Source organism: Hippopotamus amphibius, chromosome 15 (assembly GCF_030028045.1).
Source record: "Hippopotamus amphibius kiboko isolate mHipAmp2 chromosome 15, mHipAmp2.hap2, whole genome shotgun sequence".
Taxonomy (NCBI): domain Eukaryota; kingdom Metazoa; phylum Chordata; class Mammalia; order Artiodactyla; family Hippopotamidae; genus Hippopotamus; species Hippopotamus amphibius.
The window spans coordinates 15300892-15326192 of record NC_080200.1 but is presented as its reverse complement, the minus strand read 5'-3'; the positions used below and the strand labels follow the sequence as shown (position 1 = coordinate 15326192).

Genomic DNA, 25301 nt, shown 5'->3' with positions numbered 1-25301 from the left:
TTCTTTTTCCCGAAACTCCTTTCTGGTCACAGACTGCCCACCACTGATGAGAGGCTGGGCATTCTGCTACGTGTTTACCTCCTGTAGCTCCTGGGCACATCCAGCCTCCCTTAGAGGGCAGGAGCCCTTGCTTGCCTGCCTGAGGAACTAGTCATGAGCCTGGAAAACTTGCCTCTGGTTATTTTTCTCTTTCTAATTCTAAGAGGGCCCAGGCTGGTCATTGCCGAGTGACCACACCAGTGCCTGCATCACCCACGCTGTCTGCAGCCTCCACTTGGTGGCCAGGCTGCAGGGTGGTAGGAGGGGGTTCCTTCCCCCCACCGCAGGACCCCACAGGGGCTGGGTGCAGGCTCCCCGCTGGGCTACCAGAGTGTGGCTCCCCGTGCCTGCCCACAGCAGGGAAACTCCAGCTCAGAGAGGCAGGGGACAGGGCGGGAGGTGAGGGGCCGGTGCATCCCGGGTCTGCAAGTGTGGAAGGTGGTGCCGCCTCTTGGTGTGCAGTGAGAAAGGCTCCCTGGGGGCAGGCCCATTGAGCTGCCGCCCAGTCCTCCACGGGCCTCGGGGGGAGGCCTGCCCCCTAAGCCTTCGCTTCCCCGGTCCAGGTTCCGGACCTCCCTCTGTTCACCCGTCACTTCGATGTCGGTTGCGCCAGGCCGTGGGAGTCCCCTGGGGACCAGGGGCTCGCAGCCCGGCCCCCTCCTCGGAGCATGTCTCCCACCTGATGCCCTCCTCTCCCTTCAGGCCGTGGCCATGGACGCCCTGTCTCTGGAGCAGCAGCTGCCCTACGCCTTCTTCACCCAGGCGGGCTCCCAGCAGCCGCCCCCGCCGCAGCCTCAGCCCCCGCCGCCGCCGCCGCCTGCGTCCCAGCAGCAGCCGCCCCCACCGCCCGCGCAGGTGCCCGTCGGCCTCCCCCAGGGCGGCTCCCTGATGCCAAGCGCCAGCCTGACCCGGGGGCCCCAACTGCCCCCGCTCGCGGTCACAGCACCGTCCTCTCTCCCCCAGTCCCCCCCAGAGAACGCGGGCCAGCCGCCGATGGGGATCGACATTGCCTCGGTAAGCCCGGGACGGGGCCTGGCTGGGGGGCTGTGGGAGACCCCCATCGGACCTGCAGGAGGAGTGTCAGGGCGCGTGACTTCATCTGCAGCCACCTTGAGGCTCCACTTTGAGGCCAACTTGGCCAGGGGTCGGGGCTGAGGCAGACGCTGCCTGGTGCCGGGAGCTCAGTGGGGGATTCCACCTGGAATCCTCAAGACAAGCTTGTCGCCCTGGTATAGATGGGGAAACTGAGGCACAAGCAGGGGTCCGGTGCCCCAAGCACCACCCACCCCCCGTCTGGCTGCCACACCCTCCCCCAGGGCTCTGATTGCCCCTCTCCGCCCTTCCCACCCAAGAAAAGGCTTCCTCAGAGGCAGGGTGAACACAGCGCTCTCAGGGCCTGGGGCATGAACTTCTGAGAGCCAGACGGATGGAGGTGAACTTGGAGGAGTAGAAGGGATGAAGCCAGTTCTGTGGTTCGTACAGCACAGTGCCCTGGGCCCGGGACCTGCATCTCAGACCATGGGCCCCCTTGCCTGGGGCCAGGCTCGGGGTAACAGGCTAGGTTTTGACCCCTGCAACCCAAACCTTCCTGACTGTTCAGACTTTCACCCCAGGGTGCCCTGATGGGAAGGGAGTGGTCACAGCTACCATTGGCCGTATCCAGAGGAATGGGGACCCCTGTTTGGGGCCCAGCCAGCCCTCCCCACTCATTTGGCCCATGGCCGCCAGCCCCAGGATAAATGTCATCAGAACATCACGTGCTCTGCAAAGAACAGGCCCCCCTGAGCCGGGCAGGATGGGCAGGTAACCCAGCAGGTAGAGACCCACATTTCCAAGCTGCTCTGATCCCTCAGAGGGCAGACCTCAGGGGTCCCCTTGGATGGGACCGCACCCAAGCCTTAACATAGAAGGTGTGGGGGTGGCTCTGACAGTGGGGCTGCCTGGGGCACCCAGTTGCATGACACCCTGCGATGGAGGTGCCTCGCTGTGGAGCTGGGAGGGCGTTGGAGGCACGGGGTAACCAGGCCAGCCTCCCAGGCCCGGCTCTCAGGGCACCATTGTCAGGCAACCCACCCCGTCCCCCCAGCAGCAGAGTGGTGGCTCCTTCAGGGCTCAGGCTGCAGTGGCCTCCTCTGTAAGTTTCTGCAGGTCCACCCAAGGGAGGAGAATGTCCCTCTGGTCATCTTCCTCTTTCCAGCCCCGAGAAGGCCTGAGCTGGTCATTGGCGAGTGACCACACGGGTGTCTCTGACACCTCCACCCTGCCACGCCAGCCCCCTGCCCCATCTGGGCTTAACCCCCATCCCAGACTGCTCAGAACAGGCCGCTAAGGAAATGAAGGAGACGTAGTACTTAGGGGGCCCTGGGTCTCTTGGAACAGCAAGCTCAGTCAGGCAGCTTGCCCAGAGGCACACGACAGGGCCTCACTGGGTGGGACCAGAGCAGGGTTTCAATCCAGGTCCTGGCCTAGCCCACCCTGGCTCCTGGGGGTCTGGGGAGAAGCCAAGACCTTTGTTGTTTGAGTGAGGAGGTGGCCGTCGTTTCGAAGTCTGTGGCCAGCGTGACCCGTTGGGCTTGTCCTAGACAGTACCTGTGAGAGTGCCCGCCCGGTGCCGGGAGCCCTGCAGTGTGCCCCAGACGGCCTTTGCTGTTGGTCCAAGGGCATCTGACTGGCCCTGGGCCTTCCCTGCCCATGCGGGTGCGTGTGTTCGCATGTGTGCACACCTACGTGGGTGTGCATTCGTGTGGGTGCTCTGAAACCTGCCGCGTAGAAGCCGATCCCTCTGCCCCTCCCTAGCCCCCCGGGGTGGTTCTGTGAGGCTGGGTTCCAGACCCTCTGACACACGGCCCCACCCCTCCCAGAGCTGGGTTTGGAGGCCCGACCTCTCGAGGCCCTGGGCTCAGGTGCCCTCCTGCAGGTGCCCTGGGTGTTCTGCTTCTCTGAGGGGTGGGGGCCCTGGCGGGGGGGCGCAGTGGAGACCAGCCAGGCCTGGGCCCCTCGAGCGTCCTGACCTGTCTGTCGTCACAGGCGCCGGCTCTGCAGCAGTACCGTACTAGCGCCGGCTCCCCAGCCAACCAGTCTCCCACCTCGCCCGTCTCCAATCAAGGCTTCTCCCCCGGGAGCTCCCCGCAAGTAAGGGACGCCGCCTCCCCTCCCCTGCCGCCACCACTCCAGCCTAGCTGGCGCCCCTCCACATGTCCCCTATCCACCCGTCCACCCTCCGCGCCTCCCATCTCACTCCATCCCATCTTGTTCACTCCACCAGGGTGGGGACTGGCGGGGGGTGGCCACCCTGGGCAGTGGCCAAGGAGAAGGCACCCTCCCCTGGAGCCGCCCCATTCCCACGGCGCCTCTGTGGTCCACGCCAAGCCCCCATTGGGGTCGACCGGCTCCCCATTCACATCAGTGATGTCCGTGTCCGCTTCACCCCAGCTCCTCACCCTGTGACTGGGATGCCGAGCCCAGTGTGCAGCTCAGAGCAGGCATCGAGCAGCCTGTGATCCGTCCCCGCCCACGTCTGCCCTGCCCCGAGGTCTCCTGCTTCCAGGGTGCTTCGGAGTACCGCTGGGGTGACAGCCAGCCTGGGGTGGGGGCTCTGACTCCTTAGCCCCCTCCACCCCTTAGGCAGGCGTGTCTCCTCCAGGCCCCCAGCCCAGGAAACCAAGTGGCATGGCAGCTTGTCCAATGTCCTTGTCCTCTTTCCACAGATGAGCAGATTGAGGCTCGCCCCAGGCAACAGGCAGGGCTAGATCGTGGGTCAGACTCAGGTTTTCCTTCTATGCCAGGCACCACAGGACCTTGATCTCTGACACACACGCACGCACGCACGCACACCTTCCAAATTCCTCAGAATCCCCCTTGGCTGTGCTCCACCCATGGCTGCATTCTGTCCAGAACTTTCCGTCAGAGGAAGAGGGGTTCCTGCAGAGCTGACATCCGGGCCCCAAACTTCTCGCTGTAGCAGCAGAGCTTCCAAAGAACCCCACCACCCCGTTCCCAGAAGGTCAGCAAGCTAAGAAACCTCAGGGGCCACTGCCGTGTCCGAGACCCCGAAGGCTCGTTCTCAGCCAAGGGAAGATAGGGCTTTACTTCCTGGGTAGAGCAGGGGGAGGAGCCGTTCCTCCAGGCAGGACCCGGGCTCCCTTGTCCTCGGGGACATCCCACACTCTCCCATCTCCCCGGCTCTCGCCAGTGCACCCCGAGCCAGGCCCTGTGTGTCAAGACAGTGGGCCTACCCCTCAGGGAACCTGAGGCTGTTCTCATGGCATACGGATACAGGAGGGGCTCTCCCAGGGCGCTCCCTCCACCACCCACGGCAGCCAGGGGTCCCGGTGGGACTGTCGGCGTGCAGGCCTCCGCTCCACAGGAGGCAGGGAAAGTGTGGTGAGCCCGGGGCAGGCCAGGGGTCGGCCTGGTGTCTGCACGCTCTCAATCCATCCCTGTCGGCTCTGAGCCCTCGCGTCTGGCCTCACGTGGTGCTGAGGGGTTGCGGGAGTGGGAGGAGCTGGTCCAGGCAGGCGATGCACCAGGTGGGGCCTCCCCGCGGCAGGCAGCCCCGCTTGGGGCCGGTCCCGACGTGATGTCCTTTCTCATGAGTGAGGCAGGACGGGAATTTAAGGGTAGAGGAGATTTCTCTCAGGCGAGGTTCGCCTGGACCAGAGTGGGCCATCCTGAGCAGAAAGCACGTCGCTGTCTCCCCAAGCCCGTGTCTGTGTCGGTTTGTCCCTCTGTCCGTTGTTCACTGGGCAGGGAGGCAGGCTCTTCACTCAGACGTGAGGCTTTCTGGCCCCAGCCAGGGGCTCGCGTCGGGGCAGACCATGGTTGCCCACTGCAGCTGGAGCTCCGGGCACACAGTCATCGGCCCCGTGGGCCGGGGTCACCCCACGCCTCCCCGGCCCAGCCAGCATCTCCCCTGGACGCACGAGGCAGCCGCCTTGCCCCGCCTGGCCTCGGGCGGGTGTCATGTCCATCCAGCTGCAGCCTGACCCTCAGGCAGCTGGGCCTGGGCCTTCTGTGCTGCCTCCCCGCTTCCATTCTGGGCAGACCTTTCTGGCAAACCCTCATGGCAGCTTCACAAGAGAAACCGTATCTGGGGTCTCCTGTGCGTGCCAGGCCTCTCTGGGGCCAAGGCCGTGGGGGCAGGGGCAGGAGCCCCAGAGTGACCTGCCCCCCGGCCTCAGCCAAGGCCATTCCCTGCCTCCTTCACAGGTGAACCCAGCAACCTCACAGCCGCCTTTTCCAAACCCGAAGCTGGCGATTTTTAGGGCAAAGGTGGCCTTTTTGACACATTGTCTTTTTCTTTGCCCCCTTATAACTCTCACATTTTTAACTCTTTCCTGGTGTTTGAATGGAGCATCCATCCCCAGGAGCCACTGTACCTGCTGGAGTGGCTGTCTGTCCCTTTCTGCAGTCAGTCCACTGAACACCCAGAGGGGCTGGTGGCTTTGTGGCCCACCCCTCTCTGGGATGGAGGCCCAGGAGTCAAGCTTTAGCAGCTGTCAGAGAACGTGGGGACCTTTCTAGAACAGGGAGCTCAAAGGGAGAAAGTCCACAGCCTCTGGTCTGTGGGAACTCTGACCTGGAAATGGCTGCAGGGCAGCAGCTTCTGCAGGCCGCCCTGTTGCACAACAACAGGAAACAGGCCAGAGCTCCCAGCCTTGGGGACACTGAGGGGCCCGGGCTGCGGATGTGTTTCCCCAGGTCTGTTGCCCCCGGCGAGGCCTGGTCACACATACGGCCATCTCTCTCCTCCCTTCCGCGTCCCGCCAGACCCCGTCCTGCCATCTCCCTGGCAACATCTCAGGAGTGGGCAGGGGCTCCACGCTGCTTTTTGGTATCTCCACTGTCTCAGAGGACCCCCAGCCCCCTGTTCCTCTCCCAGGGGCAGCCCCCATCCTCTGCCCCAGCTGACGTCGGGCAGACAGGAGTGGGATTGCCTCCCGTCTCAGACAGGCAGGCAGGCAGCCACAGCTGGACAGGTGGGCAGGGGCTTTCCGTGCACCTGTCCCGTGCTCACTCTGTGTGCCCTTCCTGCCCGTGTGTGTGTGGCCTGCCTCCTGTCCCGTGTCTCCCACGTCTGACAAGGCACGCATCCCATCCGGAACATCCAGGATACCTCCCACCTTGCTCCAATCACACACTTTCCTCTGGAGCCTGTCAGGTGGGGTTCCCGATCCCCATGGCCCCTCGTCTTCCATCTGACGAAAACCACACCTGGGCTTCAGGAGAGGAGACGGGATGGCACTCTGGGGAAGCTGGGCCGCAGAGCCCCGCCCTCCCTCCAGGAGCAGACGCTGGAGAGGAGCGGTCATCCCGAGATTAGGGGTGCACCCCTCCATCCCGGCGGGTGTGGGCTCTCACAGGAGCCCTGGGGTGGACGTTGTCAGCCTCTCACGTCCTGAGCATCTTCCAGAGGTTCCAGAGGCCTCCCTCCTCTCCCAGCCCAGGCCGACAGGGAGGTCCTGGGAGAAGGGTAGGGGTGCAGCCAGCCCGTGAGAGCACCCCTCCCCAACAGCGGCCTTACCCCCGGCCTGGTTTCGGGAACCCCGACCACAGTGGGCCTCTCTTCTGTCTGCAGCACTCTTCCACCCTGGGCGGCGTGTTTGGGGACTCATACTACGAGCAGCCGATGGCGGCCAGGCAGGCCAATGCTCTGTCCCACCAGGTGAGCCGGCGCCCACCGCAGCCGCTCGCCAGACCCCGCCCCCTCCTCGGCGCGCGCGTCTCAGCCCCCCCGCCCCCACCCCGTCTCGGGCTGCAGAGGCCCAGGCCCTGGAGGGGGCGGCTTGGCGTGGCCTCCCCTGGCCGCCAGCAGAGGGGGAGGAAGGGTGGGCAGTGAACGCTGGCAGGGACGGGCGGTGGCTGTTACAGCGGTGCCTCAGTGTGGGCCGTGCACGTGGGTTTGCCGGGAGGTTGCGCGGGCTTTGCGTGGAGGCCGGGGCTGGGGGCGTGTGGGCACGGGAAGGGTCGGCTGCTGCCTGGAGCTGGTTATACACTTACCACATCATCCATCTATCGATCTATCCATCCATCCATCCAGCAAGCTCTGAGGGGGGCCGTATGCTGGCAGGCCCAGGCACGCTCGGAGACGGGGAGACCCCCAGGCAGAGGGACTCATGCTTGGCAGCCCCAAGTGTACCTAAGCATGGGTGCTGGGTGTCCTACAGGGGAGGAGGTGCTGGTGGTCAAAGGCAGGCCAGCCGCCAGCCAGGGTCCCAGGGTGGCCAGCCCGGGGGACCGGCCTCACACCTGTATGCGTCCTCTCGCAGCTGGAGCAGTTCAACATGATGGAGAATGCCATCAGCTCCAGCAGCCTGTACAGCCCGGGCTCGACGCTCAACTACTCCCAGGCGGCCATGATGGGCCTCACGGGCAGCCACGGGAGCCTGCCGGACACACAGCAGCTGGGCTACAGCAGCCACGGCGGCATCCCCAACATCATCCTCACAGGTGAGAAGCCGGGGGAGATGCAGGGGGAGGTGTGGCGGGGCGGAGGCGCCCCTGCCCAAGGACACCAGAACCCCCCAACTCTGACTCACTGCTGGGCTTACAGGACATGGGTTGCGGGGACGCACACTGGACCCTGGACCAGGTGTCCCGTGTCACGGGCTCGGAGCGAGAACATCATGGGGCCGGTCACTCACCTAGCCCTTCACCTCCTGCCCAGTCCCCGGCACCCCATTAGCTGAGTGTGCTGGAGATGCCAGTGACCGTGGGCTGGGTCCTGCCTGCTGGGGCTCGTCCTGTGCGGCTGGCAGACACGTAAGAGCGTACACTGCTGCGTCAGGCATCCCCAAGCAGCCTGAGCGCAGGGCCCGGGCACCCGGACGTGCGCACCATGTGTGAGTGCGTCTCCACCCAGCAGCGCTCAGACCTTTCAGTCCCCCACCCCCACCTCTCGTCTTGTCCCTGAAGGTTCTAGGTTTTGTCAAAGAAGGAAGTAGTTTCCTCACTGGCTAGGGCTGTGGTGGGATTGAGGGTGAGACCCTCTCAGCAGGCCCCACTGACATCTCTAGGATGGAAGGGGTCCCTGCCCAGAGTCCCCCACAGCCTGGACTCTGAGTGCAGACCCAGTGCCTCCTCCCTGTCCCGAGGGTCTGCAGGAGATGCTCTGGGTGCAGAAGCCTTGGCCTTGGAGGTTGTGTGGGAAGGATCAGGCCCCGGTGATTGTCCGACAGCCGAGAAAGACCAGAACTTTCATATCCACTTCCCAGATGGGGAAACGGAGGCCCAGGGTCTCACCACAAGAAGAGGAAGGAGCCCAGGTTTGAACCTGGGTCTCTGAGGGGGAACCTGGGCTTCCCTCCAACCCACAGGAAGCTCCCTGATGCACGTGGAGCAGACCGCCTGGCAGAGCCTCAGAGGCCCCTGCTCCCTCCAGGTCACCCTGAAGCTTGTGTCGCAGCCCGCGTCCCAGGGCTTCGCGGCCTTGGCACCCTGACGTCTGGGTCAGGACCGTCCCGTGTGCTTTGGGGTGCAGAGCGGCACCCCTGACTTCCACCCACCTGATACCAGTAGCATTCTTTCCAGTCGTGACAGCTAAACAGGTCCCCAGACATCACAGATGTCCTTTGGGGGACAGACTGCCCAGGTGACCTCCCCAGTGTGGCCTGAGCATTGACGGGGGCCTTGGAGGTGCAGAGTGGGGATGTGGGGAGCCAGGGCCAAGCTGAGCCTTTTGTGTGTACCCCCCACCCCCAGTGACAGGAGAGTCCCCTCCCAGCCTCTCTAAAGAACTGACCAGCACGCTGGCCGGGGTCGGTGACGTCAGCTTCGACTCTGACAACCAGTTCCCCCTGGACGAACTCAAGATCGACCCCCTGACCCTGGACGGACTGCACATGCTCAATGACCCAGACATGGTCCTGGCCGACCCGGCCACCGAGGACACCTTCCGGATGGACCGTCTGTGAGCGGCACGCCCGGCACACGGCCGCCCAGCCCCCGGGCTCCGTCACCCCACGGGTCAGTGGTCCCGACGGCGTCTCCCTGAGCCTGGGGACGGCGGCGCTCCGTCCCTCGCAAACGGCCGAGCTTGTGATTCTGAGCTTGCAATGCCGCCAAGCGCCCCCGCCCGCCCGCCCGCCCCCCGGTCGTCCACCTCCCGCGTGAGGCCGCGCGTCGTCGCCCCCGCGGAGCCCCCCCGCTCTCTCATCCCCCTGTAAGATGCGGAAAGCGTGCTGGGCAGGGCCGCCGGCCTCGGGGGGTGCCGTGCTCTGCGACGGTGGTGGGCTGAGGTGCACCTCGCGACTGTTGTCCAGCTCTCACTGCCTTCCTTTGTCCCTGGTCCCCCCACCCGCCCGCGCCCCCAGCCCTTGGTCAGGTAGCGAGCCAGCCCCACCCTGCCAAAGGGAGAAGGCGCCAGAGAGAGGGGGGTGGACGTGAAGCGAAATAAACACTATTTGGACTGCTGTCTTTTATATTTCTGAGCACACACAGGACGCTAGGCTCCATCCTATGGAGGTGGGATGCGAACGGGTGAACGGAGCATGCGAAGCAGCTAACTCTCCCCCCGGGGCCCAGTGGGAAGCCCACCACGCCCCTGCCTCGCCCACCCCCAGCCAGGCCCCTCGGTGGCCACCTTCGCTGTGAAACCCCCACCCAGGCCTGTCGGGGATGCACGTGGAGGCAGGGATTATTTCTAGGGGGGTTTGCAACTAGTTTCCATCTTTCTTTCTCTGTACTGTGGTCACTGTTACTATTATTTAAAGAATGGGGTGGGGAGGGGGCGGCCAGGGCATTTTTGTTGTGTTTCTTTTTGTTCGTCTCTTTTGGTTCGTATTTACATTTTGGTTGTAGACGAGTAACTGACTCTTTCAAGCCAACACTTGCCTGAGAGCATGTTTTTATTCTAGAAATCCTCCGTTAAAATATTTGTAAGCTAACTGGAAGCAGTCTGCTGCCTGCCGAGGTCTGAGCTGCATCTCTGGCCTTTTTAGTTTTGCTCTGTTATCCCCAAACAGAAGGATGTGAGGTTGGGCTGGGCTGGCTGCGCTGCCTGGGCACTCTGGCAGAAGCTGGCGGCAGTGGCCAGAGGTGCCTCCGCTCTGGTCCCATGACAAGCCTTCTGGGAAGGAGCCACGGCTCTCATGAGGGGTCTCGCGAAGACCCAGCTCTGACCAGCCCTCCTGAAGGTGCCAGCCAGTCCTCAGGGCGGGCCCGTCCCAGACCCCGTGGCCGGCGGCAGCTGCAGCCCCTCTGCTCTGAGATGCCCTGGAGACGAGCCTGTCCTCAGCGCCCGCATCCCGAGAACCAGCCGACATGCGTCCCCTCCCATCATCCCGCCATCTCTCTTGTAGCCCTTCCTGGCAGGGCTGGATTTGGAAGCAAAGAGCAGTGTGCATTTTAGCCGCTGGTTTCCAGGTGCTTCTCAAAGTGCCTCAGGAGGCCCAGGTGACCATCCATCGGGGCTCACTGGCGCACCAGAGGCTGTCCCTCTGCCCTACAGGCCCTGCGAGGGGGCAGCAGGGCTAGCTTTGTGTTCTGTCGGTTGCTTTGGAATGGGAACCTCCGTTTCATTCCCTCCGACCTCACATCTCGAGTTCTTACTTGCTTCTCCACCTGCCAGCCAGGCTAGCACCTCCTGCCTGGCACGTTTCCGCCCCTGTCAGGGTCTTGGGAGCACCCGCCTCTGTCTGTGGGAGCCAGATTTAATCCTAGCGACCGTCCGCCTCTCTTGTTCCCCAGCCGGGCTGTTAGCATGTGGCCATGTGGCCACACATACGGGAAGCCGCCCGTCCTCGGTCCCTTGGCCTCCGCCGCTGTTGTCTGGACTGGGGGACACAGTGTCAGTCCATCCAGGTCAAGGGCCTGTCTTCTTTCCATGGCAGGGGCTGGGGGCAGAAAGTGGGGACTCTTTTTTTTTTTTTTTTTTCTTTTTAAAGAGAAACTATGTGTACATAGAAGGGTTTGATTACCATTAGACTTGTATGTAGAACTTTTAAAAAAAATGGCCTTAATAAAATTATAAGCAACCTTCCTGGATGCAATCTGCAGACAAGGCACTGGGGACCCTGCGAGGGAGCCCCGTCAGCCCACACTTCCCATCTGCCCAGCACTGGGTTCTTGGTGCAGATGGGCAGGGAAGGAGGGGTGGTCCAGCCTCGTAGGCCGTTTCTAGCATCCCTCGGCCAGGAGCACAGGTGACGTTGTGTTAACACGCCAGCCTTGGCCCATGAGGGACGTAGGTGCAGAGCTTTCCTGGGGAGGGGACCCAGCCAGGAGCCCGCGGCCAGGCGTCCTCAAAGGGTCCACCACCCCCTCCTGGGCCTGGGCAGGCCTCTGGGGGGTCTACAACAGGGGATTTTGTTTTTTTTCTTAAATATCGCTTCTCTACTAAATATTGGATGTGAATTGCCAAGACTTTTAGAAACAGGACAGCTTAAGGGAATCAGCCCTTTGACTTGTGATGTGAAAATACTGTGATTTCAGGCGAGCTGTGCCGTGCGGGGTCCGCCGGGGCCCCTGCCTCATGTATGTAGATAGACCCACCGCCTGCGTCCTCACTCGCTGTGGCCGAGCCCCCCCTCAGCTGTGACCTTTCCTCTGGGAGCACGAGCCAGCTGGCGTGTCCCCACCTGCCTCAGTTTACCCTCTGTCCTCTGAGCCCGCAAGGTGGTGAATTTGTTCCCCCACAAGGCTCTTGGGCCGAGGATGAGACCCGGGGTCAGCCCCTCTCTGTCCCCCAGAGAGGAGAGGTTATGCCTCTGCCCTCTCCCCCAACCCGTCCAGCATCGCCCCCTGCAGTGCCCAGGATTGACTTGGGGGGGGAGAAGGAGGAGTCTCATGGGGTCACATCCCTGTCACAGGTACCCATGAGGACCTCCACCGCCACCGTGCCCTTACCAGAGGGAAGACAGGCTGCAGTTTCTGGGGTGGCCTACAGTCCTCTCCCTGCTTTTCTTGCACGCCTTGTTTCCCCCCAGCACTCCTCCCTCAAGAAGGGTGGGGGCCGGTCCGTGAGACCCTCAGTGGAAAGCTCAGGGGGCAGGTCGACCCTTCAGCAAAATGTGAGGGCTCACTGCCCACGGTACCCAAAAGCCAGTCAGGCTCCCCTGTGGGGATAGATGCACAGCAGAAGGGACCCTAGTTGCATTGGGTCCAGCCTCCACCCTCACTGCGGTCCACAGAGCTCCCTGGGACCAGGCCTGCGAGGCCGGAAGGCAAGGCAGGGGTGTTGTGTTTGCGGCCCTTTCCCTGGCGACGCCTCCACACTAACCTCCAGCCTTTGCGCTGGCCTCGGGGCCACCTTCCTGCCCGGTGGGTGTGCCGTGGGGGGTGCTTGGCCGGCCTTTGCAGCCTGTGTGCTGTTATCTCCTTGTGGGTTTTTGAGGGCCGGGCAGGAGGGTTCTGGGGTCTTGGTGTGTTTGGCCTGATTTCTTCAGGCGGCTGACCTCCCAGGAGGACGGCTAGCCAAGCGGGACCCCATCACGAGGCCCGTGTGTCACAGTGGGGTGGGCGAGGACAGCTGTCCATCTGCCTGTCCATCAGATGCTGTGAGACCCCTGTGTGGAGGGCGAGAGGTCCCATGTCGTCCATCCATCCTGCCGGGGTGAGGGCTGCCTGCCGGGTGCTGGCTGCGGCCTGGTCAGGGTGTCGGGAGTAGGTGCAAGGCCCCTGGGGGGCTGGGCAGAGCTCAAGCAGCAGGGGTGACCCCCCCTCTGTCTGTCATCCTGGGCCTCATGAGCCCCCATGATCACCTGCTCCTAGAGGAGACTGTTGACCCAGAGGCCTCCAGGGGGCCGAGGACGCGTGGGACGGTGCAGCCCTCCCCAGACGTCCATATCGTGGCCGAGCCTGAGCTAGTTCATAACCAAACATGCTGCGAGACTGCTGCGCCCGGCTGCATTCTGCGTCTTCTGCGTTTCCAAAGAAGGCATCCCCTCCCCAGGGTGCAGGCTGGGTGTGGTGAGGCCCGGTGGGGTTGGGAGACCCACCAGCTCCCCCGCTCCTGCCCCCAGTCCTGACAAAGCAGCAGCAGCACCCATCACCCTCACTGGGTTCTGAGGGAGCTGCAGTCGGAGGCCTCAGGGTGCCCTTGGCGTGGGGTTGGAGCACAGGGGTGCGACGTCAAGGGTGCCTGGTGCCCTTGGGCCTGGCTGCCACCCCTGCAGGGGACACTACAGGTGAGGGAGCTGTGGCCACCCGAGCGCCCCCCGCCCCCTAGTATGTGACCTGAAGAGCTGGGGGAGGATTTGGCGCCTCGCCCACCCTGGGAGGCCTGCCTGGGGTGAGTAGGCAGCCAGGTCTGTTTCCGCCTGAGTTCTCCGTGGACCCTGGGCCCCCGCTCCCTGGGGGTTTCACAGCATGTGACGGAGGTCCCTGAGACGGTCCTTTTTCAGGCCGTGCCCAGCCAGCTTGGCCTGAGCCAACTCTTTTTGGCTTCCCTTGGCTTTTGGGGGTCCTGGCTGGGTGGGGCTCAGGCATCTCTCATAACCGTTGGCGTGCCACAGACAGGAGTTCTCCCCTAGCGGAGGTGGGGTGACCTGCACCCCCCCTTGGGCACTGGGGTACTCCTGAAGGCACCGGGGGGTGGACAAGACTCTTGTGACCTGGGCCTCAGTTCCCTCTCGTCATTAGCTCAGGCCCACGGGTCTCAGGACCCCAGGCTCGTCCCAGGCAGGGTAGGGGCAGGGGCTGGACAGTTCTGCCTTTCGCCCTCCTGCCAACACACTGTCCCAAGGAGCCAGTGACACGGGGGTTGCCCCCATCTCGCAGGGTTGTGGAATTTGGGGGTAATCGATGCCCAGCCTGTCATTTCTAACCTCCCGCCAACTGGGGACAAGGGGACACAGCTGTGGCATTTGCCACCAGACTCCGGGAGGGAGGGCTTTGGCAGTCGAGGTCCACTGGCCCCGCCGTGCCCTCCGTAGGAGACTGCCCCTCCCCCTCCAGGGGCTGGGCGGTACCACTGATATATGCAAACCCGCCAGTCCAAGCCCTGTCCCACCTGTGTCCCTCTTTCCCCAGGCTGGCTCTGCCCCCCCTCCCCCAGCATGTACAGTGTGCTGTAGGTGTCCCGTGGGCCGCACGCGTGGGTGCCCATGGCGGGTGGGGGCGGGCGCTCAGGGCGCACTTGGCCGGCCCCTGCCCATCCTCTCTGGTGTGGACGCTGTCGTCTTTGTACCTTTGCATCCTTTGTAATGAAACGTAATAAAAATCCAATGTTTTCGTCTCTGCCTCCTCCCCTTTTTTCCTGTCCTTGCTTCCTCCCTCAAGGATGAAACAATATTGCAGGTGCACCAGGCAGGAGCCACACAGAGGCCACACACACACATATACACACACGTGGACATGGACATGCAGGTGTGAGCCCCTCACACCCACCAGGATCCCCGGGGTAGACACTCCAGGGGAGCGGGTGGGATGCAGCAGCAGGCCTGGGGCCTGAAAATCAGGTCCGGACACTCCTAGTCAGACTCCTAGGGCCCCAGCCAGTCGGGGGGCAGACAGTGGCAGGCCCCCACTCTCCCAAGGCCTGAGTTTGGGGTCCCTGGCCTCCCCTCAGAGGCTCAACGCTACGATCACCCTGCAGCAGAGACCACAGCTGGCCACTCCGCCACACACACACTTTATTTTGTCCTCTCTGAGCCCCTCTCCCTCCCCCCCAGGCCAGCTGCCTCTTGGGGCCGGGTGTGGATGGCCTCCTATGGTGAGGGCAGCCGTGAGGGTGGCTGTCATCCAGTGGCGGGTCCCCACCGTGTCCCTAGGCCTGCTGCAGCCTCTGGACCTCGTAGTCCTCGGGGATGGTGTCTGTGGAGAGAGGGTGAGCAGGTGAGAGGGGGGCCAGGCGTAGCAGGACCAACTCCCCACCTTCCCTGGCAGGGTCCTCTTACCGTTGCAGCGGTAGCGCAGGTTGGCCCAGATGATGTTTTCCTGGGAGAAGCAGAAGACCCCCAAGCGGCCTCCCCGCATGGTCGTGTCCAGGACCACATTGCTGTCTGCCACCAGCTCCGGGCCCTCGTAGAACCTCACTCTGGGGGGCAGGAAGGGACTGTGATTCAGGGCCCTGGGCCAGCCACCCCCCCCTCCCCCAACTTCAGCAGCCTGCCTCGTGAGCTCGGCCCCCTCCTTTGTCTCCCTGCCTGGGCCATGCTCAGGGCAGACAGGGCTCCTGACCTGAGCCTCCGTTTCCCTGTGTGAGAGGATAGACATCTAGGGCCCTGCACACAGTAGGTGCTAAGCGTAGCACCTGGACTTCCTGGCAGCACAGAGTGGGGAATGAGAAACCGGTTTGGGTGAGACCCCACCGTCTGCTGTGTGCAGAGTCCAGAACCCGCGGACCCCCCTGAGCCCCGACCAACTAACCTGGCCCCGCCTTTCCTGAGTCCAGGCCCGCCCCTGTCCCACCTCTCCTCTGGCCCCGCCCCCTGAGCAGCAGCTCCCTGCTGGGCCTGGCCCCTCCCCATGTCCTGGGAGGGGGTATCATGCCCCAGGGCCAATCAGGTATTTCTAACTGCCTATATTAGTCCCATTTTACACATAAGGGGACCAAGGTCCCCTGAAACACCCTGCCTTCCCTCAAGAGCCAGGATAGAGCAGGGACTCCGTGCCCCCTGGCAGAAAGCGGTGTCTCACCGGATGTAGCCCACTTGGGGCCGATGCTGCAGGAACCAGCGGTAGGATGTCTTGTCCTTCCAGCCCACGTTGCGGGGGTCCTTCCACAGCAGCCGCACCTGTGATGCTGTGTCTCCCGTGTGCCACAGTGCGTTCCGAAGCTGCTCCCCGGGGCCTGTGGATGACTTCACAGCCTACCATGCCCGGGAAGAGGGGAGCGGGGTCAGAGACCACACAGGTCACCAGAGCCCCCAGACAGGCTTTGAGGAACTTTGCGTGGTAGAGGAGTGGTGGTAGGGGCCCAGGTATGCCTGGATGGGAGACCCACAAGGAAGCTTTGGGGGGCACATAGTGTTTTGCAGATAGATTGTGGCGCGCAGCAACGGTCTGTGGGATAAAGTCTAGAGGACCTGGGGAGTTTTAGGGTTTCAGTGGAATACTGACGTCTGTGGGGTCTACAGGAGGATTTGGAATCAGGGAAATTTTGGGGCTCTGTGAGAGGGTTTTGAAGCCCACAGGAAGATTGGGGGATCCCTGGGGAGTGTTTGAGGACCTGTGGGAGGACCTGGGAGGATTTAGGTGGAAAGACCTTGAGGTCCGTAGAGTGATGCGGGGAGGGGCCGTAAGCCTGGGAATGTGTGGAAGGATTTGGGGCCTCCGAGGTGGCATTGAGACCAAGTTCAGGTAGGGCCCAGCACCTTGAGCTGGATGCCGGGCTCTGCCACCGCGCGGAAGGGGTTTGCCTGCCAGTATGTCTGCTCCATCTGCTTCCACATGACCACGTAGAAGCTGGAGCTGTCCTGGTAGCCAAAGATGAAACCCGCGTAGTCGTCATCCGTGGCCGTGTTCACGTGGAACGTGCCTTCGAAGTCCACGCCATTGAAGGCCGTGTAACCTGGGAGAGGAAGGGACGCTAGCCCCTGCCCTACGGGGGGCCCAGATCCGCCCCCGGACCCTGTCCCTCCAGAGCACAGAACGCCCGCCCCCCTGAGCCCAGACCACCCAACCGGGCCCCGCCTTTCCTGAGTCCAGGCCCGGCCCTGCCCCACCTCTCCTCCAGCCCCGCCCCACCAGCAGCTCCCCGCAAGGCCCGGTCCTTCCCCGCGTCTCACCCACAGCCAGGCCAGGGTCGCTGTTCATGGTCTGCACGATCTCCATCCCCTAGTGGTGTTCAAAGGAAGAAGGGCCTCAGGCCAGCCGTGTGGGCCCTCGGCTCCCCCGCCCGCACCTTAGGACCCGCTACGGCGGTCCTGGGCTCCCCCCGCCTCCCGCCTGAGCCCCGCCCCCACCTGGTTGAGCACCACCCAGTTAGGGTCTATCTGCGCGTCGCCCTCGGGGTCCAGCACGACCGTCTGGAAGGCCCGGAAGTCGGTGAGGGTGACCTCAGCGTTCTCCGGACACACGTCGATCTTGTCCACCACCTTGTCCGCGTCGAAGTCGTCCTGGCACGCGTCACCCACGCCGTCCCCTGAGAGGAGGTGGGAGGCCCCCCCACCGCGGTAGAATCAGCTCGAGGCCCCGCCCCAGGGCTGGCCACGCCCACACAAGCTACCAGCCCTGCCCACACCACGCCTCCAGCTCCGCTCACACGTGCCACCGGCCCCCACCATGCCCCCCCCAATATCACCCTAGTGGCTCCACACTAGCCCGCCCCCACCACAGGCCCTGCACCCTGCCTTACGGTCCACATCTTCCTGGCCCGGGTTGGGCACCAGGCGGCAGTTGTCCCGACTGTCGGGGACCCCATCATTGTCATCGTCGTCGTCGCAGACGTCACCCTGGCCGTCGCGGTCTGAGTCCTGCTGGTCGCTGTTGGGCACTGTGGGGCAGTTGTCGCGCGAGTCCTGGTGCCCATCCCCATCCCTAGAGTGGGTGGGTGGGGCAGAGACAATGAGACCTCAGAAAGCTGCGTCAGGGGCTGCCCACCCCTGGGTCCCCACCTCAGCCCCAGACGGCCTCCTTACTGGTCCTGGTCGCTGTCACAAGCATCTCCCACAAAGTCGTGGTCCACATCCCTCTGGGGGTGGGGGGTGGGGGGGCAGGGAGGATGTAGGTGTCCATAATCAGGGCAGAAGAATTCAGAAGCCCCCCACCCACACCCAGTTCCAGAGCCAAGGTCCTTCCTGACCCCAACATCCCCCGCCCCAGGCTACTTAGACTGGGCTGGAGTCTCTTTAAGCAGCTTGGGGCTCACCCCAGGGGTCTGATCCAGCTGGGGTCTGGCCTACACCCACCTGGTCTGCGTTGCTCTTCTGAGGACAGTTGTCGCAGGCATCCCCTACACCATCACCATCACTGTCCTTCTGGTCTGAGTTGGGCGTCCTGGGACAGTTGTCCACCGTGTTGCGGATCCCTGCGGGAAGCAGAGGGACAGAACGGGATCCCAAGATGGGGACAGGGCCAGGCTGACTTCAGCAGGGCAGGTGCAGACCTGGGGCTAGCCTGGGACAGAGTCCCACCCCATCTTTAACTACAAAGTTAAACCAAGTATTCGTGCACAGTCCCCAGCCTCCTAGAGACTAAATGAATGGATGGCAGTGAGGGGACTGGCTCTGTGAATGCACCACCTTGAGTCTCTGCCCAGATGTAAAAATGGTACCTCCTCGGCCCTAAACCCCAGGCTCGCATCTCTGTCCTCTTACTTCCTCCCTGCAGCATCTAACACATGGAACACCTTCCCCTCCTCCAAAAGTTCCCTCCTTTTCGCCTTGGCCTCACGTCCCAGCTTGCATTTTTCTGAGGGCGGGAGCTTGGTCCACGATCCCTGGCGTCCTCGGCGAGCATACCGCCTCCGGCTTCCAAAAGAGGCAGAGCCCTGCCCCTTGGTGCCCGCCCTTCCCTCTCCACACCCCCTGCCACAGAGCTCACGGTCGCCATCTATGTCGTCGTCGCAGGCGTCGCCTTGGCCGTCCTTATCGGTGTCTTTCTGGTCGTCGTTCTTCTGGGAACGGCAGTTGTCGCACGCATCGCCCCACTTGTCGCCATCCGCATTGCGTTGGTCTGGGTTCTGCACCAGCGGGCAGTTGTCCTAGAGGTCAGGGCCGGTTGGGGGGCGTGGTCAGGTCTGGAGAGGCAAGGGTCACCCCCCAGACTGTCCATCTCCGAGGCCCCACCTCCTCTGTAGGGAACCCCCTAGCCCTTTGGGACTCGAGAGATCAACCTCTGAGGCCACACCCCTCACCTGAGCCACGCCCCCACCTAGCCTCACCTAGGTCCCCGCTTTTGCCCCACCTTCTCGTTGGGGACGCCGTCCCCGTCGGCATCTGGGTCGCAGGCGTCTCCGATGCCGTCGCGATCCACGTCCTCCTGCCCTGAGTTGGGCACCGTCACGCAGTTGTCCTAGAGGTGGGAGCGGCGGGCATGAGGGGCGTAGTCAGGGAGCCCCGCCCCCCCCACCAGGCCGCGCCCTCCAGACCCCGCCCACCTTTCGACACTGGCGCTCTGAGCAGCGCAGCTTCTCGTCGGGAAAGCCATCCAAGTCTGTGTCGCGGCCACAGACGAGCCCGTTGCCAGCCCAGCCGACGGCGCACTGCGGGTGGGAGAGTGAGTAGGTGCTCCGGCGTGGCCCCACCCCAGCACTCTCATCCCACGCCCCTCCTGGCCCCCTCGCACTCACCACGCAAGATCGCGACCCATCACGCTCCAGCACGCAGTCGGCCTTCTCGTGGCACGGGCTGGGCGTGCCGTCGGGGCAGAAGCGCTGTGGGCGCCGACGGCAGCCTGATGCCTGGTCGCCCACGAAGCCGGGCTGGCACGGGCCGCACTGGAAGGAGCCCTGAGCCCGGGCCACAGGAGGTCAGCCGCCGCCGCCTGACACTCCGCGCCCCACTCTCCATCTCTCAATCCTTCCCCTCGCCTCCCAGGTCTTACCAGGGTATTGACGCATACGGAGTTGGGGACGCAGTTATGCTGCCCGGTCTCACACTCGTTAATGTCCGTGCAAACCTGGGTGGGAGGGAGCGCAGAGGTCACGGCTCCCTCGCAGATACCTACCCTGACCTCCCACCCGGTTCACGTCTCCTCTTAATCCTACCTGTCCCGTACATCTTGCCTCCAACCCCAACCGTCCCTGACTTGGACCCTTAACTTCTATTCCCCAGATTCCGGTCCCCGTTTCCTCCCGCTGGAGCGAGGCGGGGAAAGGCTGCGAGGCTGGAGGTTGAGCTTACTCAATAAAATGCCTCCCCCCGCCCCCAGTGCTCCTCCTGGCTCCCCATCCCAACCCCCACGGCCCTCACCTGCTTGTTGGCCTTGGCGAAGGCCAGCCCCACGCCCTCGTGGGTTGGGCCGCTGAATCCCGGCGGGCAAGCCTCGCAGCGGAAACCCGGACTGGTATTGATGCAGCGGACGCGCGGGAAGCAGGGATGGGCGGTGCACTGGGGGAGGAAGGGCCCGCGGAGGGTCAGAGGACGTGGAGCGGGGCCTCCCTGAGAGAGGCGACTCGGGGCTTATTGGACTTGTAAAGTTTAAGGGCCATCAGCTAGCTCTTGGTGGGGGGGGGGGGGGGGTGTGTGTGCCAGGGGTCACACAGGGCTTTGCCTTGATGTGGGAAGGGGCAAGACCAGGCGGGGAGAGGGGGGTGCCTGGAGCGGGCTGTTCCTGGGACCTGGTGGGCTGGGGGCTGATGGGCGGGGGAAGAAATTTTGAGGGCGGGCGTCCCCAGAGGAGGGGGGAAGTGGTCGTCGGGACGTGAGTGCCCGGCGGTGAGGAGGCTGTCGCTCCCCGGTGGTACAAGGGTCGCTGGAGTCGGCGACCCCCGGCGGTGACGGGGGTTGCTGAGGCGGATGTCACTGGCCACGGAGGAAGTTGTCGGGATGGGCGTCCCAGGTGGAGAGGGGGGTGGTAGGGGTGAGTGTCCCCCGGTGGTGGGGAGGTCGTCTGGACGTGCGCCCCTGGCGCTGAGGGGGTCCTCCGGGAGGGCGCCCCCAGAGGATGAGGAGGTCGTCGGGGCGGTGGGGAGTTGTGGGGGCAAGCGTTGGGCGATCGTCGGGGCGGTGGTGGCGGACGCACCTCGTTGACGTCCTCGCAGTGCGAGCCGTTGCCGGTGAAGCCGGCGGGGCAGGGTCCGCAGCGCGCGCCGCTTGCAGTGTCGGTACAAGCCACGCCGGGGAAGCAGAAACCCGGCGCGCACTGGCTTAGGGGCCGCACGCTCAATCTGGGGGTGCGCGCGGGCTGCATCCCTGCGGGGGGTGGGGCGGGAGTGGTTAGGGCCACGCCAAGGGGTGGAGCCTATCGGGACCAAGCTTCCATCCAGGGGATGGCCCCCGGGAGCGTGGCAAGATCCCGGTTGTTCAGCGGCCCCGCCACGTACTGAGCGCTCTGCCCGCCAGGTCTCTCCAGCCTCGGACTCTCTGCGCCCCGCCGTTTTTTGCTTCTCCCTCCGCGACTCTCCACCACCTCCCCAGGATCTCTCGCATGGTTTCTGGCTCTTTTGGGGTCTCCCCCTCCCTTAGTCTTTGTCTCCCCTTCCTGTTCCTCTCTCTATATCCCTCATCCAGTCTCTCCATCTCTGTCAGCCTCTGTCTTCTCCTCTGTCTCTTTTCCTCCCGGTCTGTCCTTCACTCTCTGTTTTTGTCTCTCCATCTCTTCTCGCTCCCCCGCCATCCCGTCTCTGCCGCCCCAGCTGCGCTCACCACACGCGTCACACTCCATCACCGTATTTTTCAGGAACGTGATCTCCTTGACCTTTGGTGCAAAGGGGATGGGGTGTGGTCAGCGGGGCTCCATCCGCCTTCTCCTCCGTCGGATCTCCCCTCTCCCTCTCTCAAACTTCCTTCCCACAGATCAACCCACTCGGTCCGGACCCTCTCCCCACAGACTCCCTACCCTCAAGTCCCTACTCTCCCAGCCCCTCTCTTCCTTCCCTGGATTCCCTTGCCCCCCTCACGGATCCCTACCCTCTCCCGCGGAACCCCCTGTCTCTGGGACCCCTCTTTTTCCTCTTCCCTTTCCATAACCCTGGGCCCTCTTCACCTCCACCAGGATCCCCTTCTCCGGTCCTCCTCCCACTCCCCCACACTCCCCTACCTCCGAGACCCCCTTCTCCTCTTCCAAGCCCCTCTACGCTAACCCCGCACGCCTTGTCCCCCCAACCCCGACCGGCACCTGCTGTCGAAGCAGCTCCCGCACATCCTGCAGCGCCGAGTTGGTCTCCTGTAGTTCGCGTAGCATCTGCGGGCCCAGGTCTCCACCTGCGCTGACAGGGGGCGCTGGTGGGGCGTCGGGGACCGGAGACCCCCATCACCACTCCTCACACCGCCGCCGCAGGGACCCCTGACGCCCACTCCATTTCTTGAGCTTCTGCCCCGCTGGCTGCCTTCTCCGCCCCGCACGTCCCGGCGAACAGTCCCCAAGCCCCAAGGAGCCGCGACCCCAGGCCCCCCGCGAGTCCTGTCCGTTTGGGGGTCAGGGGCACTGCGTGGGGGAGGGGGCGGCTTACCCAGCGGGATCTGCCCCTGGCCCGATGCGCCCAGGGCAGCCAGGGTGAGCAAGAGAACGCGGACGGCGGTGAGAACCATGACGGCGGCGGGATGCTGGACGGCGGCTCGCTCTCTGCTGCCCACGAGGCCCGCGTGGCCTATTTATCCCGGCGGCGCGGCCGGCCCCGGGGACGGCCCACCGGGCCCTGCCCAGCGTCCAGCCACAAGGTAAACAGACGGCGCTGGCCTCCGCGTTCAAGGCCCCGCCCAGCGCGGCTAAACCCGGATCCAGCGGGGAAACTGAGTCACGGGGGACTTGCGCCGGCGTTGGTGGGGCGGGGAATCAGGCGGGACCGCCCTCCAGACCTCTCATTCACTTGTTTGAGTGACGGTGGCATGCCCAGATTCGGGCATGGCCGGAAAAGAAGGGATCCCCACAGTGGGCCCCCTCAGCTCACCCTTGGGGAAACTGAGTCAAGAGTGGCTAAAGATTAGGATTCACCTCCTCTCCCCCACCCCTTTCTGATCTTCCCTCTCTGCGGTTCTCTGGCTGGTGAGGAGGGGACAGGGACAGCTTGGTCATCCAGGGGCCGGGTGCCCACTCAGTCTCCCAATCCGTGCACTGGAGTGTGTGTGTCCATGTGTCCCTCCCCAGCAGGAGGGTGAACAAATTAAAGGTCTCCGGCTGGAGGAGGTCTGGAGCGGGGAGTGCTGTACTTCTGTTTGTCTAGACTATGCCGTAGCATCCAAGCTCCAGTCCAGCTCTGTGGGAACAGCCTGTCATAAAAATAGAAATTACTGCTAATCAGGAAAATCCTCCCAGCCCAGCCATGCCCTTAAGCTACAAAACACTTCTGTTTTCTGGAGTTAACCCTCTCTCTCCACCCCTACCTTCCAGTGTTTGCAGCCTCTACTCTATAGGCAGGGAAACAGGCCCAGAAAGGGGAAGTGACTAGCCTAAGGCCATGGCGAGGGGCAGGGATGAAGCCAAGGTAGATTATTTCCAGATATGTTCTCATGGGAGGTTGCGGGAAAAGTCACTGAGGGCTTCCTGGAGGAGGTGGCAAGGAACCCTAAAGGCAAGGAGGACTCAGATCAGCAGAGAAAAAAGGTGAGGACCGTTCTGGCAGAGGGATGCATGTGGAGCTTGGAGGTGGGGAAATTTCAGGCACATTCATTTATTCCACAAACATGTATTGAGCGCCTGCTGTGTGCCATGTCTGGGGCAGGACGCTGGGGACGCAGAGTGAACAAGCCGGATTGGGCCCCTCCCTCATGGGGAGCCCAGGTTTGTGGGGAGGCAGCTACATGTAATCATCCCAAGGGGCCAGGACTGTGGTGGGGCACAGGCAACAGTGGGAGCTCCAAGAAGGTGCTTGACCCAGCTTGGTGCAGCAGGGAGAGTCTGGGCAGGCTTCTTAGAGGAGGAGGGAACATTGGGCTAGGACCAGGAAGGTGAGGAAGCCATGGCCAGATGAAGAGATGGTGGAAAGGCATTCCAGAGAGAGGAATAGCATATGCAAAGGCCCTGAGGCAAAAATGAGCCTGGTCTGCTGGACAGACTGATCTCAGGGTAGAGAAATCTTGGGGCTCAGGGGAAGTAGTACCAGTGGTGCAGGGCTTGGGCTGTCTTTTGAGGGCAATGGGGAGCCACAGAGGGTGAATGAGGAATGGTGGGTCTGGAGAGGAGGCTGGATATGAACAGCCGATCCCAGCCTGGGCCCTTCCAGTGAAGCCCGTGCCCTGATGCCTGTGGCAGGGCCATGAGCTCACCTCCTGTTTTCCTTGGCGTCCGGAACACCTGAGGGCCGCTCCCGGCTGGTACTGGAATTCTTGGGAAAACCACGGCTGCAGCAGGGCCTGTGGGCTTGCGTGTGCCTCATGCAGCTGGGACAAGGGCACATGGAAGTCAGGCCCTTGCCACAGGCTTGGCGCGGGGCTGTGGCTTGGACACACGTGGTCTTGTTCATGGCTGGGCCATGAGGAGTTGCGGGGAAGGACATTCTAGGCAGAGGGAATGGCAAAGGCAGAGCTCTAAAGATGTTCCAGTCTGCAGATCAGACAACAGTGGCCTGGAGACAGGCAATCTGATTTCATGCCTTGTCTCCTGGATGCCATTGACCCTGAAATCCCTCTTTCCACACAGACCTCGGCAGCCTCACATCACATAGTAACTCACTCTGGGTGTCCTTCTGGCCTTCGTACCTGCTGTTCCTCACCATCCTGGATACCTTTCTCCATCCTCCAAGTTCTGGCTCTGATGCCCCTTCCTTCAGGAAGCCCTCCCTGCTCTTCTTGGGCAGGGCTTAGGGGCTGATGCCTGTGTGACATTCTCCTAGGATGCCTGACAGAATATTTCTGGCAGAGAAGGTTGGGATGGTCTCACTTGGGGGATTGGGAATGTCTGTATTTTGTTCTGTTTCTCCTACCCTGGGGGCCCCTGGGCCTGCAGAGAGCACCTGCCATGATTAGTGTAACATTGTTATTATTCCTTATAACTAAATTAATGTAATGTAATCACTATTAATAATAGTAACCCCTGCTACCACTGTACTTTAGGACAGACTCAGGAGCCACATGGCCTGGGTTCAAATGTCAGCTGGGCATAACCTTGCTGTGTGACCTAAGGCAAGTCACTTGACCTCTCTGTGTTTCAATTACCTCACCTAGAAAGTGGGAATGATCACTGTTGAGAGGATTGAATGAGCTAACACATGCCCTGTGTCTGCCTCCTGACATAGTGTATAAACACTATATCACTTATACCTCAGATCGTTCTTATTCATATTTTCCTCAGAGAGGCCATGAGACAGCTCAAGGCCACACAGCCAGGATTAAAACAGGAGAAGACAGGACCCCCAAGGTCTTCATACTACCCCGTCTCTGCCTTTGGCCACCGATTCCACATGAGAAATGCTAGCCCAGGCCCCTCAGTAACTATGAAGACTCTGCTGCCCAGGTCCTTCTGGCCTGAGCCCTTGGCTGGCTCCCCAGACAACCCCCCTTCCCATGATGCTAAACCCAGTAGTTCCGGGAACCTGGCCAGGCTGGGGCAGAGGGGCTGGTGCCTATGTGATGGGGCCCCTGAGCCCTTCCTGGCAGAATCCTGCTGGGCCAGGAGACATGTGGGCGCCCCCAGCTTGCCCAGCCGCCTCTCCTTGTGAATCCAGAGGGAAAGTATGTCGGGAAGGCAGCCGCCCTGCCCTGGGCGGGCCCGGCCACAGGCCCAGGGTCTGGGGAATTCATTAGAGCAGCGAGGGAGGCCACTTAGCCACTGCTGCATCTGCA

General features: G+C 63.0%; 2 protein-coding genes across 14 annotated transcripts in view; one reads left to right on the top strand and one right to left on the bottom strand.

The window, feature by feature from the left end:
• CRTC1 (CREB regulated transcription coactivator 1) overlaps positions 1-14193 on the top strand; it is an 80786-nt gene extending 66593 nt beyond the window's left edge. For 6 of the 13 annotated variants that reach the window (XM_057709764.1, XM_057709757.1, XM_057709763.1 and 3 more), the window contains 6 exons: positions 742-894; positions 1003-1053; positions 3067-3171; positions 6617-6703; positions 7308-7488; positions 8740-14193. In XM_057709764.1, coding sequence (XP_057565747.1) covers positions 742-894; positions 1003-1053; positions 3067-3171; positions 6617-6703; positions 7308-7488; positions 8740-8951 — 789 coding nt within the window. In that variant the 3' untranslated portion in view covers positions 8952-14193. Of the gene's footprint in view, positions 1-741; positions 1054-3066; positions 3172-6616; positions 6704-7307; positions 7489-8354; positions 8534-8739 lie in introns of those variants that run through there. The other 7 variants (XM_057709762.1, XM_057709760.1, XM_057709759.1 and 4 more) reach the window with 6 other exon arrangements.
• Positions 14194-14587: 394 nt separating this feature from the next.
• Positions 14588-22133, bottom strand: COMP (cartilage oligomeric matrix protein). Its single transcript, XM_057708798.1, has 19 exons — positions 22034-22133; positions 21700-21785; positions 21228-21279; positions 20605-20774; positions 19833-19970; positions 19465-19539; positions 19211-19369; positions 19019-19123; positions 18826-18933; positions 18463-18622; positions 17829-17947; positions 17559-17611; positions 17276-17457; positions 16884-17062; positions 16707-16755; positions 16293-16489; positions 15616-15788; positions 14874-15013; positions 14588-14790 (listed from the first exon to the last, which is right to left on the bottom strand). The coding sequence occupies exons 1-19, from the start codon at positions 22110-22112 to the stop codon at positions 14744-14746; spliced, it is 2271 nt and encodes a 756-aa protein (XP_057564781.1). The 5' UTR covers positions 22113-22133; the 3' UTR covers positions 14588-14743.
• Between the last annotated feature and the right edge of the window lie 3168 nt (positions 22134-25301).